The sequence below is a fragment of the Pelophylax lessonae genome (assembly GCF_965119305.1).
Source record: "Pelophylax lessonae genome assembly, chromosome: 9".
NCBI classification, from domain to species: domain Eukaryota; kingdom Metazoa; phylum Chordata; class Amphibia; order Anura; family Ranidae; genus Pelophylax; species Pelophylax lessonae.
The window spans coordinates 1,210,542-1,227,095 of NC_138776.1; the positions used below are offsets into that span (position 1 = coordinate 1,210,542).

General features: G+C 46.8%; 1 protein-coding gene across 1 annotated transcript in view; it reads right to left on the reverse strand.

The window, feature by feature from the left end:
- P3H3 (prolyl 3-hydroxylase 3) overlaps nt 1-16,554 on the reverse strand; it is a 95,250-nt gene that overhangs the window by 29,226 nt on the left and 49,470 nt on the right. The window contains exons 11-12 of the mRNA XM_082269184.1: nt 2,255-2,402; nt 1,011-1,128 (exon numbers count right to left, since the gene is read on the reverse strand). Of these exons, the coding sequence (XP_082125310.1) occupies nt 1,011-1,128; nt 2,255-2,402 (266 nt within the window). The remainder of the gene's footprint in view (nt 1-1,010; nt 1,129-2,254; nt 2,403-16,554) is intronic.

Below are 16,554 nucleotides of genomic sequence, written 5' to 3' on the forward strand. Positions count from 1 at the left end.
TATTCCTCCCACTGACACCAATGATGGGACACTATTCCTCTTACTGACACCAATGATGGGGCACTATTCCTCCCACTGACACCAATGATGGGGCACTATTCCTCCCACTGATACCAATGATGGGACACTATTCCTCCCACTGATACCAATGATGGGACACTATTCCTCCCACTGACACCAATGATGGGACACTATTCCTCCCACTAACACCAATGATGGGGCACTATCCCTCCCACTGATACCAATGATGGGACACTATTCCTCCCACTGACACCAATGATGGGACACTATTCCTCCCACTGACACCAATGATGGGACAGTATTCCTCCCACTGACACCAATAATGGGACACTATTCCTCCCACTGACACCAATGATGGGACACTATTCCTCCCACTGACACCAATGATGGGGCACTATTCCTCCCACTGATACCAATGATGGGACACTATTCCTCCCACTGACACCAATGATGGGACACTATTCCTTCCACTGACACCAACGATGGGACACTATTCCTCCCACTTACACCAATGATGGGGCACTATTCCTCCCACTGATACCAATGATGGGACACTATTCCTCCCACTGACACCAATGATGGGACACTATTCCTCCCACTGACACCAATGATGGGACACTATTCCTTCCACTGACACCAATGATGGGACACTATTCCTCCCACTGACACCAATGATGGGGCACTATTCCTCCCACTGTGTGATTGGATACAGCCAATCAGCAGGATTCAGCTTATATCAGCTGCCAATCACAGCACAGGTTGGCAGGGGGCATGCACAAGTGCCCCCCAAACCCAAAAGCAACCCCGGTAATGTACATGTATGTTGCCACGCCTGTTTACGGTAGGTTTTCTGTGAGCGGTTGGTAGGTGGGTGAGGCTCGGGGGTTGGGAATGGGGTGTGTATTATTGGTGTGATGGTGAGGGGGTTCCAAACTTTTAGCTATATTAATTATTATATACAGGAAGTGTTATAGGGGTCCCGCACCCACCTGTAGTCTCTATGGATGTACGCAGGCGGCTCCTTCCAGCAAGCTTTCTCTTCCGTGTCCAGGATACAATTATCAGCATGAACGGGGTGACTGACGTCTGTGCGACCCTCCTGCTCCCCTAATCACACAGAACGGGGACAAGAGATAAAGACACATCAGTTATCAGTGAAACCCTTCCCCCGACCTGAAGATTCACCCAGCATTCACACTGTAGATATACTACATACTGTACATGCACACACTTTACACATACTGTACATATATATACATGCACACAGACACTCTTTGTTATACAAATAAAATGTAATAGATTTGTTAGATGACAAAGGCTTCCCAGAGCACTATGGGTTAGCTAAAGAGAGAGTAGAGCAGAAGTATTTCCCTTTTAGGTATAGCAAAATATAAAGTGCAACAATGTATTATTGTGTAATCTCAATATGTAAAAGCCACTATTGATTGTAAAAGTACATTTCCTAATCCTTTCTTCATTTACGCTATGCCTGGCCTCATAAATTCTTTCAAATAAAAAAAAAAAAAAAAAAAAAAAAATAGAAAAAAGCACATAATAATTGCTTTAAATAAAATAATAAATAAAAACAAATAATTTTTTTAATCAATCTTCACAACGCTTTATGTGCAAAAAGTTTCTTGAAAAACGTGAAAAGCAACTTCAACTTTTTATTATAATCTATTTGGCACACTAAAAGTTTTGTTAGATATTTATATTTCCCTTTTAGGCATTTTTATCTCTCACCCCTGTGACTCATTCATGTTTGTATGTAAATTTCACCTTGAGCTACTGAGGTTTGTACACAACAGATCCATAGAGTCTTAGCCGGCAATTTATGGAATCTGTACTGTGTACCAATAAAGCATTTATATGAAGAAGCTACAGCCAGGGAAATCTTTATGGATCTGCAGTGACCGCCCTGGCCTGAGCGCAGCCATTTTTGCTCTCACATCCTATAACCTGGCGGTAGAATTTGGGTTCTCTTGGCTATATTTTTACACAACAGGAAAAAGGTCTCCAAACTCCACCAATCCCGTCTAATCTTATTATATTACCCAGAGCTGGGAGACTCTCAGATGTCAGCTGACTAGAATGAAAGCCAATGTCCAACTTTTCCGAGTATTCTGCTGATTATATAGGGAAGGTTTCCTCATTTCTGATTATCACTTACCGGCTGACACCCTGGAGCGGCCAGCCCTGCCCTGTAACATGTATACAATGCAGCTCTATTTACCTTCAATGGCCGTCCGACACACCAGCTGAGAGTAGGAGAAATGCAGAGGGTTCGTTTCAAAATAGGACTGCGCCAGGATGCGCGCTCGCTCCCCGGCATAATAGAAGAGGTGTGCCCGGGTAGTGTCCACCCCTCCTGCCGACGCCATCTAGACCCAAAAATGACAATACAATAACTATAATACAATACAAACATATTCATAGCTATACATAATATCACTGAAATCCACTCCCATGTAAATACATTATATATCCACATGCTATATATAAAAACATATGAATATATAATAGTTACATTGTTACATAGTTGAAAAAAGATGCAAGTCCATCTCAGTGATGGGGAACCTTGGCACCTCAGATGTTTTGGATCTTCATTTCCCATGATGCTCCACTACAATGCAGAGGGCATGAGCATCATGGGAAATGTAGTTCCATAACACCAGGGGGTGCAAAGGTTCCCCATCACAGATCTAGGGCTATTTAAAAAAAAAAATAATAATACAATGTGATACAATATAAAAGTATGAAAAGCAGTCTACAAGACATTAAAATGTCTTAACTACTGGAGCTAAAAACAAAAAGATATATACTCAGCACAGGGATGGTGGGAAACTGCCATTCCACTCCCTGACAGCGAGGTGTGAGGTTGCTGGTTCCTTAGCTCATGTGCTTCCAGAAGCCAGGGGCTAGAGTTGCTTTTCTGCCCCAGGAGGGATGCTGGATCCTGGGAAGGACCCCGGCGGGGCCCCCTGGATAGGCCTGAGACTAGGCCTCAGTCTATGGAAGACATTGGGCTTGGCCTAAGGAGAGATGAATCCCTGTCTACCTTTAGACGGAGGACTGTTGAAAAGCTGACACGGATTGAGAAAGAGGAGGAGAAATTGGCAGCTTTGTAAGCGGAATTTAAAAAGAAAAAGCTGTTTTGTGCCAAACACTACAGCAAGAAGAGAACGGCTCTGAGGCCTGAATTGAAGGACTTGGAGCAAGCTTTGAGGAAGCAGAAAGAGCTGGTGAGCTCTCTGAAGGAAAGCAGTGGAGCATTTAAGGAGAAATACAGGAATGAGGAACGTTTCAGCCATATGAGGAGAGGAGCCGTTTCCAGCATGGAGAGTGACCCAGTCAGTGAGGAGATGCAGGTACCGACAGAGTCAGCAGAGAGTGAGAAAGTGGGCCCGGAGGATGAGCCCAGCTCTTCAACACCTCAGACATCTGCTGAGCCCCCAATGGTGGAGGCCTCTGTCTCCCTCCCTCTGCAGCAGCAATGTGGAACATCTGAGCAGGAGGTTGAGGGGGGTACTGGGATACTGGAGTTCGTCACTGAGCTGGAATCCCCTCTGGATGGAAGAAAGTTCAATTTCTCTGCGGATTCCTCAGCTGAGGACAGGGGCTGACTGGCAACTTTCGGCCCAAGAGGCAAATCGAAACCAGAGGCCCATGGTGCAGTGACTCTGCCCCACTCCCCCTCTTCCCAGCCTCCTCCTGACCCCAATTCCAGGATGAGGCTCCAGGTATTCCCTACTCACCTGCCGAATCCAGGTTCCCGAGGCGGCAGTTTGGGGGAGCTGGGACAGCTCGTTCGAAGCTAGCTATGGGAAGAGAGTCTCCAGTGGGGCGAAGAAACGGCCTCTGCCGTTTAGGCATGTCTGTGGCAGAACTGGTGCATTCTTTTTACAGGGCATCAGAGCAGCCCGGGGGGGGGGGGGGCAATTGCCCCCCTGCCCCTGGCCCAGTCCTCCCCTGTCTGAGGAGATGGATACCGTTCCTCGCCCTGTGAGAGAGAGACCTGTGGAGAAAGGAAGATTTACCATAAAATCTGCAACAACCAGGAGGAAGTTTGATCCCACCATCAGCCATGACACAGCAGAGGTAACACAGCAAGCAGGTACAGTGTGTGTGCAAGATGGTGATGTGAACTTTAATAATGACAATGTGCTTGCTGAGGGTTGTAGTGCTATGGGCTGTCAGCCCACACCCATAGACAATGTGCAGCATGCAGTGCAACCTGATGCACCTGCTGGAAAAACTTTAAATGCAATTGGTGGGAAAGCTGCAAATAACTATGAGCTTCTGGGGGAAGAGTCTGCAGAGAGGAGCATTGCAGAGGCTTTTTCTGACCCAGATAAAGCTGTTGTTCCTGAGAATGGTGGAGATGCTGGGAGCAGTAGTGCTACAACTTTTTTGGAGTCTGCAGTAGACAAGACTGTGATTGAACCCAGGAAAGTAGCTGAGTGCTCAGAGCAGGGGGAGGGGGTGGGTCTGGTCTCTGATGCTCCAAAGACTGCAATGATTGTTTCAGGCTCCTTGTCAGCAGGTGTGGTTGTGTCTAAAGATAATGCTGCAATTGCTGGTGGTGTTTCTGGGAGGAAAACCTATGCTGGTGCTGCTGCAGGATCTGGGAGGGGAGAAGGAACATGGAAAGGTTTTATCTTTCTCACTATTTAAAAGGAGAAATGTTGTGCAGCTTCATTGGGAGGGTGAGGGTATTCCTCCATATAGGAGAGCTGTGCTTGATAAAATTCTGCAGATAGCGTTTAGACCCACAGATATCTTTGCCCTGATCAGTCTGACCGGCTATAAGTACGATTTGTCTTTTATCCGTCCGGAGTCTTTGGACATATTTTGGGAAAAATATGAACATGTGTGTAGGAGCCTGCTGGACTGGAAAGGGCTCATCCCCAAGGTTGTGTCATGTCAGCCACTCATTAAAATGGTGACAAATCTTGTGCGCAATGAATCTATACCACAAGGGGATTTATCTGTATGGCTGAAGAGATATGGAGACATCCTGAGCCCCTTACAGAAAGTTGTGGATGATCGAGGAATATGGATGGGGGGATGGTCTGTGCAGCTAAAACTAAGAGTCATTGACAATGTCATCCAGCATCTGCCATCCTCAGCTTTCCTTGGGAGGGACAGACTGACCATCTTCTATCCAGGCCAGCCAAAGCTGTGCAATAAGTGTGGGGATAAAGGGCACTTTGCATCCTCCTGTCCAGTAATGAAATGCTCTCTGTGTCAGGATTTAGGGCATTTGGCAAAGGATTGCAATATTAAAAGGTGCAACTTTTGGAATGCGGTTGGGCATGCTTTTAGTCAGTGTTCTGAGGCAATGCATAACCAGCCTGAGCTCATGAGAGAGTTCTTCCGCCTGGACATGGAGGATGCTCAGAGCTCAGCATCTAGGGTGCCTGCGAGTCTGTGCCAATGCCCAGTGTGTCAGTGTCTTCCCAGTCTGTGGTGCCCCAGTCTGTGCGTTTACCTAGTGTGCCTGTGTCTTCCCAGTCTGTGGTGCCCCAGTCTGTGCCAATTCCCAGTGTGTCAGTGTCTTCCCAGTCTGTGGTGCCCCAGTCTGTGCCAATTCCCGGTGTGTCAGTGTCTTCCAAGTCTGTGGCGCCCCAGTCTGTGCGTTTACCTAGAGTGTCAGTGTCCTCCCAGTCTGTATGTAAGGTATCAGTTACCGAGAATGTTCTATTAGGGACCGTGGGATGCAGAGGAGTGGGGAGAATGGTGAAGAGGCTGGCTTGGTGGCAGATAAGGTAAGGGGGAGTGGGGGTGAAGGGGAGGGTAAGAGTGGGGAAACTGTAATTTGCAGTTTGTCCAAGGATGATGTGGAATGGTTGGAGGAGAAAAGAAAGAAGGGCAAAAGAAGGAAAAAAAAGGTATTCGGTTGCCCAAAGTCCTAAGGTTTTGCTTTTGACAAATAAGTTTTGGGTCCTGTCAGACGATGACGATGAATGGGACTCGTTGAGTACAGCGTCTTCCATGGATGATGAGTCCCTGGGTGCATTGAAGCGCACTGGTTCTCCAGGGAGAGAGAGTAGTCAGGCTAAGAAACGGCTGCCTCAAATATCCTAATGGCAGTTCCCACTCCGTTAAAAGTGGCAACCATTAATGTTGCCAGCTTAAAATCAGTGAGTGCTCGTCATATGGCCTTATTTTTGCTCAGCGATTTTGATGCTGACATTTTGTTTTTGCAAGAGACCCATCTGAGTAATCTGGCTGATATACATCGGGCAAAGAAGGAGTGGAAGCGTGGTCCCTCCTTTTGGTCTCTTGCGGCCGAGCCTTACAGCGGGGTTGCGGTCCTTTTTTCCGGTATGGTAACGTGCCCTAGACTTTTGCAACGGTAAGTCAGAATGGTGGGAGCTTATAAAACAGCGGACTGTTAGGCTTTTCAAGGCCATAGGGAGAAAGAGACAGCAAGATAAGTGTATCACCTACCAGCGTTTGCGGAGGAAACTTGACCGCCTTGTATCGAATGGAGGAGATTCTGGGGCGATCTCTGAGGTGAAGCTCCTAATGAGGAGACATCAATATGACCAGCACGCCTCTTTGGTTCAGGAAAGGGACTATGGGAAATACCATTCGCCTGACCCTTACCAGAATTGTAAACAGAGCGTAGCAGTTAAGACGGTCAATGGCCTGAAGGACAGTACGGGCTCTCTGACGAAGTCTAGGTCAGGGATCCTGGAGGTCGTCAGGTCATACTATGCTGATCTCCTGGGAGGAAGGAACCTTGATCGGGCAGGGATGTTGAGTTTTTTGGACTCTACACCAGGTCTGGGAAATATTGTTCCTTTGATGAATTTGACAGATGAAATCACTGCAGATGAGGTGATCCAGGCTATTGATAAACTAGCCATCAGGAAAACGCCAGGGCCAGATGGTTTGACAGCCAAATTTTATGAATGTTTTAAGACGATCCTGGCTTCACACCTTGCGGAGGTTTTTAATGGCTGTTTGTATGAGGGTTCTCTCCCTCCTTCCATGAGGCAATCTGCAGTGATTCTTCTGTCAAAGGGCAAAGATCCTTCGATGATTGAGAATTGGCGCCCCATTAGCCTTCTTAATGTCGATATAAAGATACTGGCAAAGATGTTTTTCTGGCGATTATCATCAGTGGCAGGCGAATTGTTATCCCATCACCAGCACTGCTCGGTCCAGGGTAGAAGCACTTTCTCAGCTGTGTTAGCTGTCCGGGAGGTCTTGGAGGGTTGTAGGGCTGCTGGTTGGGGTAAATATCTGCTGACATTGGATCAGGCTAAGGCCTTTGATAGGGTTAATCATGAGTACCTATGGCTCCTTCTTGGCAAGTATGGCTTGGAGGGGGGTTTCATTGATTGGCTCAAGATTTTGTACAAAGGGGCTGAAAGCTTTCCTCTGGTTAATGGTTGGGTTGGGCAGCCCTTTGTGGTTGGCTCAGGTGTGCATCAGGGTGTCCTTGGGAGTCCTCTGCTATATACGTTTGCAATCGACCCCTTCATTAGAAGGCTAGAGAGTGGACCATTGTGTGGGGTACCTTTGGGCATCGCTGGTGAGCCTCCTTTGAAGGTTGTGGCTTATGCTGATGACGTTTCTGTTTTTGTCTCTGGGACTGTGGAAGCGCAGGAGGTGGTCTCAGTGATAAGGCAGTATGTGGAAACATCAGGTTCAAAGGTCAACCAGGACAAGTGTGAAGCTTTCTGGATGGGCGTGGAAGGTGGGAGCTTTGTTCTCCCGGGTGACTTCCCGGAGCCACAACAAAAAATTAGAGTTCTAGGCATTGAATTTGGCCCAGATGACTATGGTCATGCAGATTGGGTGAACAGGCTGGAGAATGCGAATGCCAAGGTGGTGAGCTGGAAAAGTTGGCGGTTTTCCTTAAGGGAAAAGGTTGATCTGATCAAAGGTTACCTGATTCCAATTTTTCTGTATGTCAGTTTTTTCTGCGTTTTACCAGTGTCTCTCTATACCAGGATCTATAGTTGTTTCTTCCAGCTGTTATGGGGGAACAGAATAAACCTTGTCAAAAGGAGTGTGACTTATCTTCCTAGGCGGGAGGGTGGTCTAGGAATGATCAACCCTGTAGTCTTTTTCTCTCTGATGTTTGTAAAGTACAACCTGGGTAACATGTTGGCAGAGAGACCGCCTGGGTGGGTGGGTATTTTACAGTCCTGGTTTAGGCCCTTTCTGCGAAACTGGGAAAATGGTGGGCCATTGAAAAGCCTGAGGGTCAAGCATGATAAGCTCCCAGCTTATGTTGCCCCATGTTTGAAAATACTTTGGCAGTGGCAAGTAACGGCAGGGGAGATCAGATCTCTTCCAAGGAAACTTCATGAGAAGTGGATCATGAGTTCTGTTTTTTGCAAACCACTGGCCTTAAGGGATTGCCCAAGCCTGGTTGTGGGGGAGGGTTTGCGTTTGATTAATTTGGAGAGAATCCCAATGAAGTTTAGGGATCAGGCTTTGCTCGCTTTCCATGGAAAACTATATGTGAAGGGCAACCTGAAGTTTCTCTCTGTGAGTGATCAGGCTGCCCGAGAGTAGAGTGTGGAAGAGCGGTGGAGTCCATGGATCATTTTCTGCTTCAGTGCCCTTTTAATATAGAGGTGTACAAGAGGGTAGGGAGGGCTCTGAGTGTACCCTTCCTCCCTCATATGAGTTATGCAGAGTGGGTGTATGGGGCATTCCAGACTCGCCGGGATTATGATTTAGAAACACTTTTCTTAGTTAGTCTAGTAGTCTGTTATTTCACATGGAGTGCACGGTGCCAGGTATCCTTACGGAGTAAAATCCTCCCTGTTGAGGTGGTGCAGAACATTCTGGGTGAGGTTGGGAAGATTCGGGGTCTTGAGAAAGACAGGTGGCAGCAGGAGGCCTGGATAAAGGCGTGGAGGAATATCAGGACTCTGTAGCTGCTGCCTGTTGATCTCGGGGTGTGCGGCTTTTCTTTCTGTCCTTGCTTCACTCCCCTAGATTCTCAGATAAAATATATTTTTGATAAAAGGCTCCATGCATGGTGACGGTGATGTTCCTTAGTCTGGCTCTCTCGTAGGGTTTATGCTGTGCGCGACTTGGTTTATTTATTATGTTCTTGTTTGGTTTTTGGTTTTGTATAGTTATATTTAATTATTTTGTAAATATGTTATTTATTTATTCATTTATTATGGTTTTATTGTATATAAGTTGTTGTTTGTAAGATTTTTTCAATAAACAAAATTAACCCCTCATAATGGGCACAGCAGGTGTACAGACCCAGGAGCTCAGCACAGGGATGGTGGGAACCCCTCATAATGGGCACAGCGGGGGTACAGACCCGGGAACTCAGCACAGGGATGGTGGGAACCCCTCATAATGGGCACAGCGGGTGTACAGACCCGGGAACTCAGCACAGGAATGGGGGGAACCCCTCATAATGGGCACAGCGGGTGTACAGACCCAGGAACTCAGCACAGGGATGGTGGGAACCCCTCATAAGGAGCACAGCGGGTGTACAGACGTGGGAACTCAGTACGGGGATGGTGGGAACCCTTCAGCAGGTTTACAGACCTGGCGACTAGAACCGGGGGAATCCATAGGGGAGAAGGAGGCATGGACTCCAGAGAGAGAGATGATATCTGTACAAATCATTAGTAAGACCTCATCTGGAATATGCAGTTCAGTTTTGGGCTCCGGTTCTCAGAAAGGATATCGGGGAACTGGAGAAAGTGCAGAGAAGGGCAACCAAACTGATAAGAGGCATGGAGGAGCTCAGCTATGAGAAGAGATTAGAGGAACTGAATTTATTCTCTCCTGAGAAGAGGAGATTAAGGGGGGATATGATCACCATGTATAAATACATAAGGGGGGATACGATCTCCATGTATAAATACATAAGGGGGGATATGATCACCATGTATACAGTGAGGAAAAATAGTATTCGATCCCCTATCAATCAACAAGATTTCTGGCTCCCAGGTGTCTTCTATACAGGTAACAAGCTGAGATTAGGAGGATTCTCTTAAAGGGAGTGCTCCTAATCTCAGCTTGTTACCTGTATAAAGGACACCTCTCCACAGAATCAACCAATCAGATTTCAATCTCTCCACCATGGCCAAGACCAAAGAGCTGCCCAAGGAGGTCAGGGAGAAAATTGTAGACCTACACAAGGCTGGAATGGCTTCAAGACCATCGCCAAGCAGCTTGGTGAGAGGGTGACAACAGTCGGTGCGATTATTCACAAATGTAAGAAACAGAAAATAACTGTCAGTCACCCTCAGTCTGGGGCTCCATGGAAGATCTCATCTCATGGAGGTTCAATGATGATGGAGAACGGTGAGGAATCAGCCCAGAACTACACAGGAGAATCTTCTCAATGATCTCAGCTGGGACCATCGTCACCAAGAAAACAATTGGTAACACACTACGTTGTGAAGGACTGAAATCCTACAGCACCCGCAAGGTCCCCCTGCTCAGGAAATCACATGTACAGCCCGTCTGATGTCTGCTAATGAACATCTGAATGATTCAGAGGAGAACTGGGTGAAAGTGTTGTGGTCAGATGAGACCAAAATCGAGCTCTTTGGCATCAACTCAGCTCACTGTGTTTGGAGGAGGAGGAATGCTGCCTAAAAACACCATCCCCCACTGTCAAATATGAAGGTGGAAACATTATCCTTTGGGAATGTTTTTCTGCTAAGGGGACAGGACAACTTCACCGCATCAAAGGGATGATGGACGGGGTCATGTACCATCAAATATTGGGTGAGAACCTCCTTCCCTCAGCCAGGGCATTGAAAATGGGTCATAGATGGGTATTCCAGCATGACAATGACCCAAAACACACGGCCGAGGCAACAAAGGAGTGGCTCAAGAAGAAGCACATTAAGGTTCCTTTAGTGGCCTAGCCAGTCTCCAGACCTTAATCCCATAGAAAATATGTGGAGGGAGCTGAAGGTTCGAATTACCAAACTCCACATGATCTCCACGTATAAATACATAAGGGGGGGGGGGGGATATGATCACCATGTATAAATACATAAGGGGGGATATGATCACTATGAATAAATACATAAGGGGGGATATTATCTCCATGTATAAATACATAAGGAGGGATGTGATCTCCATGTATAAATACATAAGGGGGGATATGATCTCCATGTATAAATACATAAGGGGGGTTATGATCTCCATGTATAAATACATAAGGGGGGGATATGATCTCCATGTATAAATACATAAGGAGGGATATGATCACCATGTATAAATACATAAGGGGGGATATGATCTCCATGTATAAATACATAAGGGGGGATATGATCTCCATGTATAAATACATAAGGGGGGATATGATCTCCATGTATAAATACATAAGGGGGGGATATGATCTCCATGTATAAATACATAAGGGGGGATATGATCTCCATGTATAAATACATAAGGAGGGATATGATCACCATGTATAAATACATAAGGGGGGATATGATCTCCATGTATAAATACATAAGGGGGGATATGATCTCCATGTATAAATACATAAGGGGGGATATGATCTCCATGTATAAATACATAAGGGGGGGATATGATCTCCATGTATAAATACATAAGGGGGGATATGATCTCCATGTATAAATACATAAGGAGGGATATGATCACCATGTATAAATACATAAGGGGGGGATATGATCTCCATGTATAAATACATAAGGGGGGATATGATCTCCATGTATAAATACATAAGGAGGGATATGATCACCATGTATAAATACATAAGGGGGGATATGATCTCCATGTATAAATACATAAGGGGGGGGATATGATCTCCATGTATAAATACATAAGGGGGGGGGATATGATCTCCATGTATAAATACATAAGGGGGGATATGATCTCCATGTATAAATACATAAGGGGGGATATGATCTCCATGTATAAATACATAAGGGGGGATATGATCTCCATGTATAAATACATAAGGGGTCCATATAGTCGAGGTCAGAGCATGTTCATGTCCAAATAAAACGAGGTCAAAGCATATTGCACACATAAAGAACGATGATGGGAGGATGGTTACGGAGGACGAGGAAAAGGCAACCGTGCTGAGCGCTTTTTTCTCGTCAGTCTTTACACAGGAAAAGGAGAGGTACACTGACCATGACTGTATGGAGTACACTGACCATGACTGTATGGGGTACACTGACCATGACTGTATGGAGTACACTGACCATGACTGTATGGGGTACACTGACCATGACTGTATGGGGTACACTGACCATGACTGTATGGAGTACACTGACCATGACTGTATGGGGTACACTGACCATGACTGTATGGGGTACACTGACCATGACTGTATGGGGTACACTGACCATGACTGTATGGGGTACACTGACCATGACTGTATGGAGTACACTGACCATGACTGTATGGTTAGTAGTAATACACAGGACTTGCCACTATGGCTAACAGAGGGTGAAATCAGGGAAAGGCTGGATAAACTTAACAAAAACAAATCACCAGGCCCGGATGGTGTACATCCGAGAGTACTCAAGGAACTCAGTAAGGTTATATCTAGACCATTGTTCCTGATCTTTGCTGACAGTATTAGGACAGGAGATGTACCAGGGGATTGGAGGAAAGCTAACGTGATTCCGATATTCAAAAAAGGGCAGAGGCAATGTCCCGGGAAATTATAGGCCGGTCAGCCTGACAGCAATAGTATGTAAACTTCTGGAGGGGATGATAAGGGACTATATCGTAGAGTTTGCTAAAATCAATAATATCATCAGCAGTAATCAGCACGGGTTTACAAATGGGCATTCTTGTCAAACCAATCTGTTAACATTCTATGAAGAGGTGAGCTGTGAGCTAGATAGGGACAGACCAGTGGATGTGGTGTACCTAGATAGGGGCAGACCAGTGGATGTGGTGTACCTGGATAGGGGCAGATCAGTGGATGTGGTGTATCTGGATTTCGCTAAGGCGTTTGATACAGTTCCCCACAAACGGTTGATTTATAAATTATGGTCCACAGGCATCGAACGCAAGGTTTGCTCTTGGATACAGAACTGGTTAAAGGGGCGTGTCCAAAGAGTGGTAATAAACAGCGCATACTCAGACTGGTCTGAGGTAGTAAGCGGGGTCCCCCAAGGCTCAGTCCTGGGACCAACCTTGTTCAAATTATTCATAAACAGCATTGAGGTCGGGATCAGTAGTTCTATATCAGTTTTTGCAGATGACAGAAAATTGGGCAGGGCAATAACTGCACAGCATGAAGCAGATATCCTACAGAATGACCTGGACAAAATAACGGAGTGGGCAACGACATGGCAAATGAGGTTTAATGTGGAGAAGTGTAAGGTTTTGCACTTTGGGACTAAAAATATAAAAACACAATACACGTTAGGAGGGGAACCCTTGGGGGAATCAAAAATGGAGAAAGATCTGGGAGTCTTGGTTGATGATAGATTAGGCAACAGCATGCAATGTCAAGCGGCAGCTGCCAAGGCCAGCAGAATATTAGCATGCATAAAGAAAGGGATGTATTCCAGAGATAAGACTATAATCCTTCCACTTTATAAAACTCTGGTCCGACCGCATCTGGAGTATTCTGTCCAGTTCTGGTCGCCAGTCCTCAGGAGGGATGTGTTGGAGCTGGAGAGAGTCCAGAGAAGGGCAACTAAACTAATTAGGGGATTGGAGGACCTTACCTATGAAGAGCGGCTGCAATCGCTCGATTTATTCTCCCTGGAGAAGAGACGTCTGAGAGGGGGCATGATAGCAATTTATAAATATCTCAATGGTGATCTCAGCATAGAAAAAAAGCTGTTCATTCGAAGGGATTGCATGAGGACTCGAGGGCAAACAATGCAATTAGAGGAGAAGCGTTTTAACCTCAGGCAACGTGGGGGGTTCTTTACTGTTAGGGCTACAAGATTGTGGAATTCTCTACCACAAATGGTAGTAACTGCAGGAAGTATGGCTAATTTTGAAAGACTCTTAGACACACATCTCAAGGATAGGAACATTCAGGGGTATGAGAAATGATTCACACCTACACAGGTTGAACTGGATGGACTATTGTCTTTATTCAACCTCACTAACTATGTAACTTTGTAACTATGTAACTATAGTGAACTTGGTGTTAAGTTGTTCACTTTAAGGTCATCACAGAAAGGTTTCTTCACAGTAAGAGCTGTGAAAATGTGGAATAGACTCCCTCCAGAGGTGGTTCTGGCCAGCTCAGTAGATTGCTCTAAGAAAGTCCTGGATTATTTCCTGGGTGTACATAATATAAGTGGATAGTAACATTTATAGGTAAAGGTGATCCAGGGAATATCCGATTGCCTCTCGGGGGATCAGGAAGGAATTTTTCCCCTGCTGTAGTAAATTGGATCATGCTTTGCTGGGGTTTTCACCTTCCTCTGGATCAACTGCGGGTATAGGATTGTGTATATGGGATTGTATGGTTGGGGCGGGTATAGGATTGTGTATAGGGGATTGTATGGTTGGGGTGGGTATAGGATTGTGTATATGGGATTGTATGGTTGGGGAGGGTATAGGATTGTGTATATGGGATTGTATGGTTGGGGAGGGTATAGGATTGTGTATATGGGATTGTATGGTTGGGGAGGGTATAGGATGGTGTATATGGGATTGTATGGTTGGGGTGGTATAGGATTGTGTATATGGGATTGTATGGTTGGGGTGGGTATAGGATTGTGTATATGGGATTGTATGGTTGGGGAGGGTATAGGATTGTGTATATGGGATTGTATGGTTGGGGAGGGTATAGGATGGTGTATATGGGATTGTATGGTTGGAGAGGGTATAGGATTGTGTATATGGGATTGTATGGTTGGGGTGGGTATAGGATTGTGTATATGGGATTGTATGGTTGGGGCGGGTATAGGATTGTGTATAGGGGATTGTATGGTTGGGGCGGGTATAGGATGGTGTATATGGGATTGTATGGTTGGGGAGGGTAAAGGATTGTATATATGGGATTGTATGGTTGGGGTGGGTATAGGATGGTGTATATGGGATTGTATGGTTGGGGGAGGGTATAGGATTGTGTATATGGGATTGTATGGTTGGGGGGGTATAGGATTGTGTATATGGGATTGTATGGTTGGGGCGGGTATAGGATTGTGTATATGGGATTGTATGGTTGGGGCGGGTATAGGATGTGTATAGGGGATTGTATGGTTGGGGAGGGTATAGGATTGTGTATATGGGATTGTATGGAGTGCCCACAGTAGGGTAGCCTTGCCTGTTGTGAGCAGCCAGTAGGTGGTGCTGTGGAGCAGAGAGCAGAGCGCGGGATCAGAGGCTGTCAGGGAGATCAGGAGAGAGGAGTGTGTGTGGAGTGTGTGCGTGACCGACCGCGTGTGAGTAACCGCCCCCCCCCCCCCCCAGGAGAGCAGCGGCGGGGAGCGGCGCTCGAACCCCGACCCCCCCCCAGAAGCGAGCGGCGAGCGGGTCGGTAACCCCCCCCCCTCTCTTGTTGCGGGTGGCGAGTGGAACAGTAAACCCCCCCCTTTTTTCGGCGGGCGGCGAGTGGTGCGGACCCCCCCCCCCCCCAGACAGAGAGGGACCAGAGGAGACTAGCGAGCAAAGGCTGACCGGGAAGTGACAGAGGGAGGCGGGTGCAGAGCGGAGACTGACCGTCTGAGGGAAAGAAAAAAAAAAAAAAAACAGCCAGGAACTGCTAGAGACAGACTTAAAGGGACATACACTAGGTAAGTAAGACTGGTGACTGAGATTGTACACTGACTGAGGGTGTAGTGTAGTACCTGAGTATCTGTGAGTACCTGGGAGTACCTGAGTATCTGTGAGTACCTGAGTATCTGTGAGTACCTGAGTATCTGGGAGCACCTGAGTATCTGGGAGTACCTGGGAGTACCTGAGTATCTGTGAGCACCTGAGTATCTGGGAGCACCTGAGTATCTGGGAGCACCTGTGAGTACCTGTGAGTACCTGGGAGTACCTGAGTACCTGGGAGTACCTGAGTACCTGGGAGTACCTGAGTACCTGTGAGTGCCTGAGTACCTGTGAGTACCTGAGTATCTGGGAGCACCTGAGTACCTGTGAGCACCTGAGTATCTGGGAGCACCTGAGTATCTGGGAGCGCCTGAGTACCTGTGAGTGCCTGAGTACCTGTGAGTGCCTGAGTACCTGTGAGTACCTGGGAGTATCTGGGAGCACCTGAGTATCTGGGAGCACCTGAGTATCTGGGAGCGCCTGAGTACCTGTGAGCGCCTGAGTACCTGTGAGCGCCTGAGTACCTGTGAGCGCCTGAGTACCTGTGAGCACCTGAGTACCTGTGAGCGCCTGAGTACCTGTGAGTGCCTGAGTATCTGGGAGTACCTGTTGCTACCTGAGTGTCTGGGAGTACCTATCACTACTTGAGTGTTGGGCGTCTGACCGGGCTGTGCGACTCAGTGTTGTGCGTCTGACTGGGCTGTGCGACTCAGTGTTGTGAGTCTGACCGGGCTGTGCGACTCAGTGTTGTGAGTCTGACCGGGCTGTGCGACTGAGTGTTGTGCGTCTGACCGGGCTGTG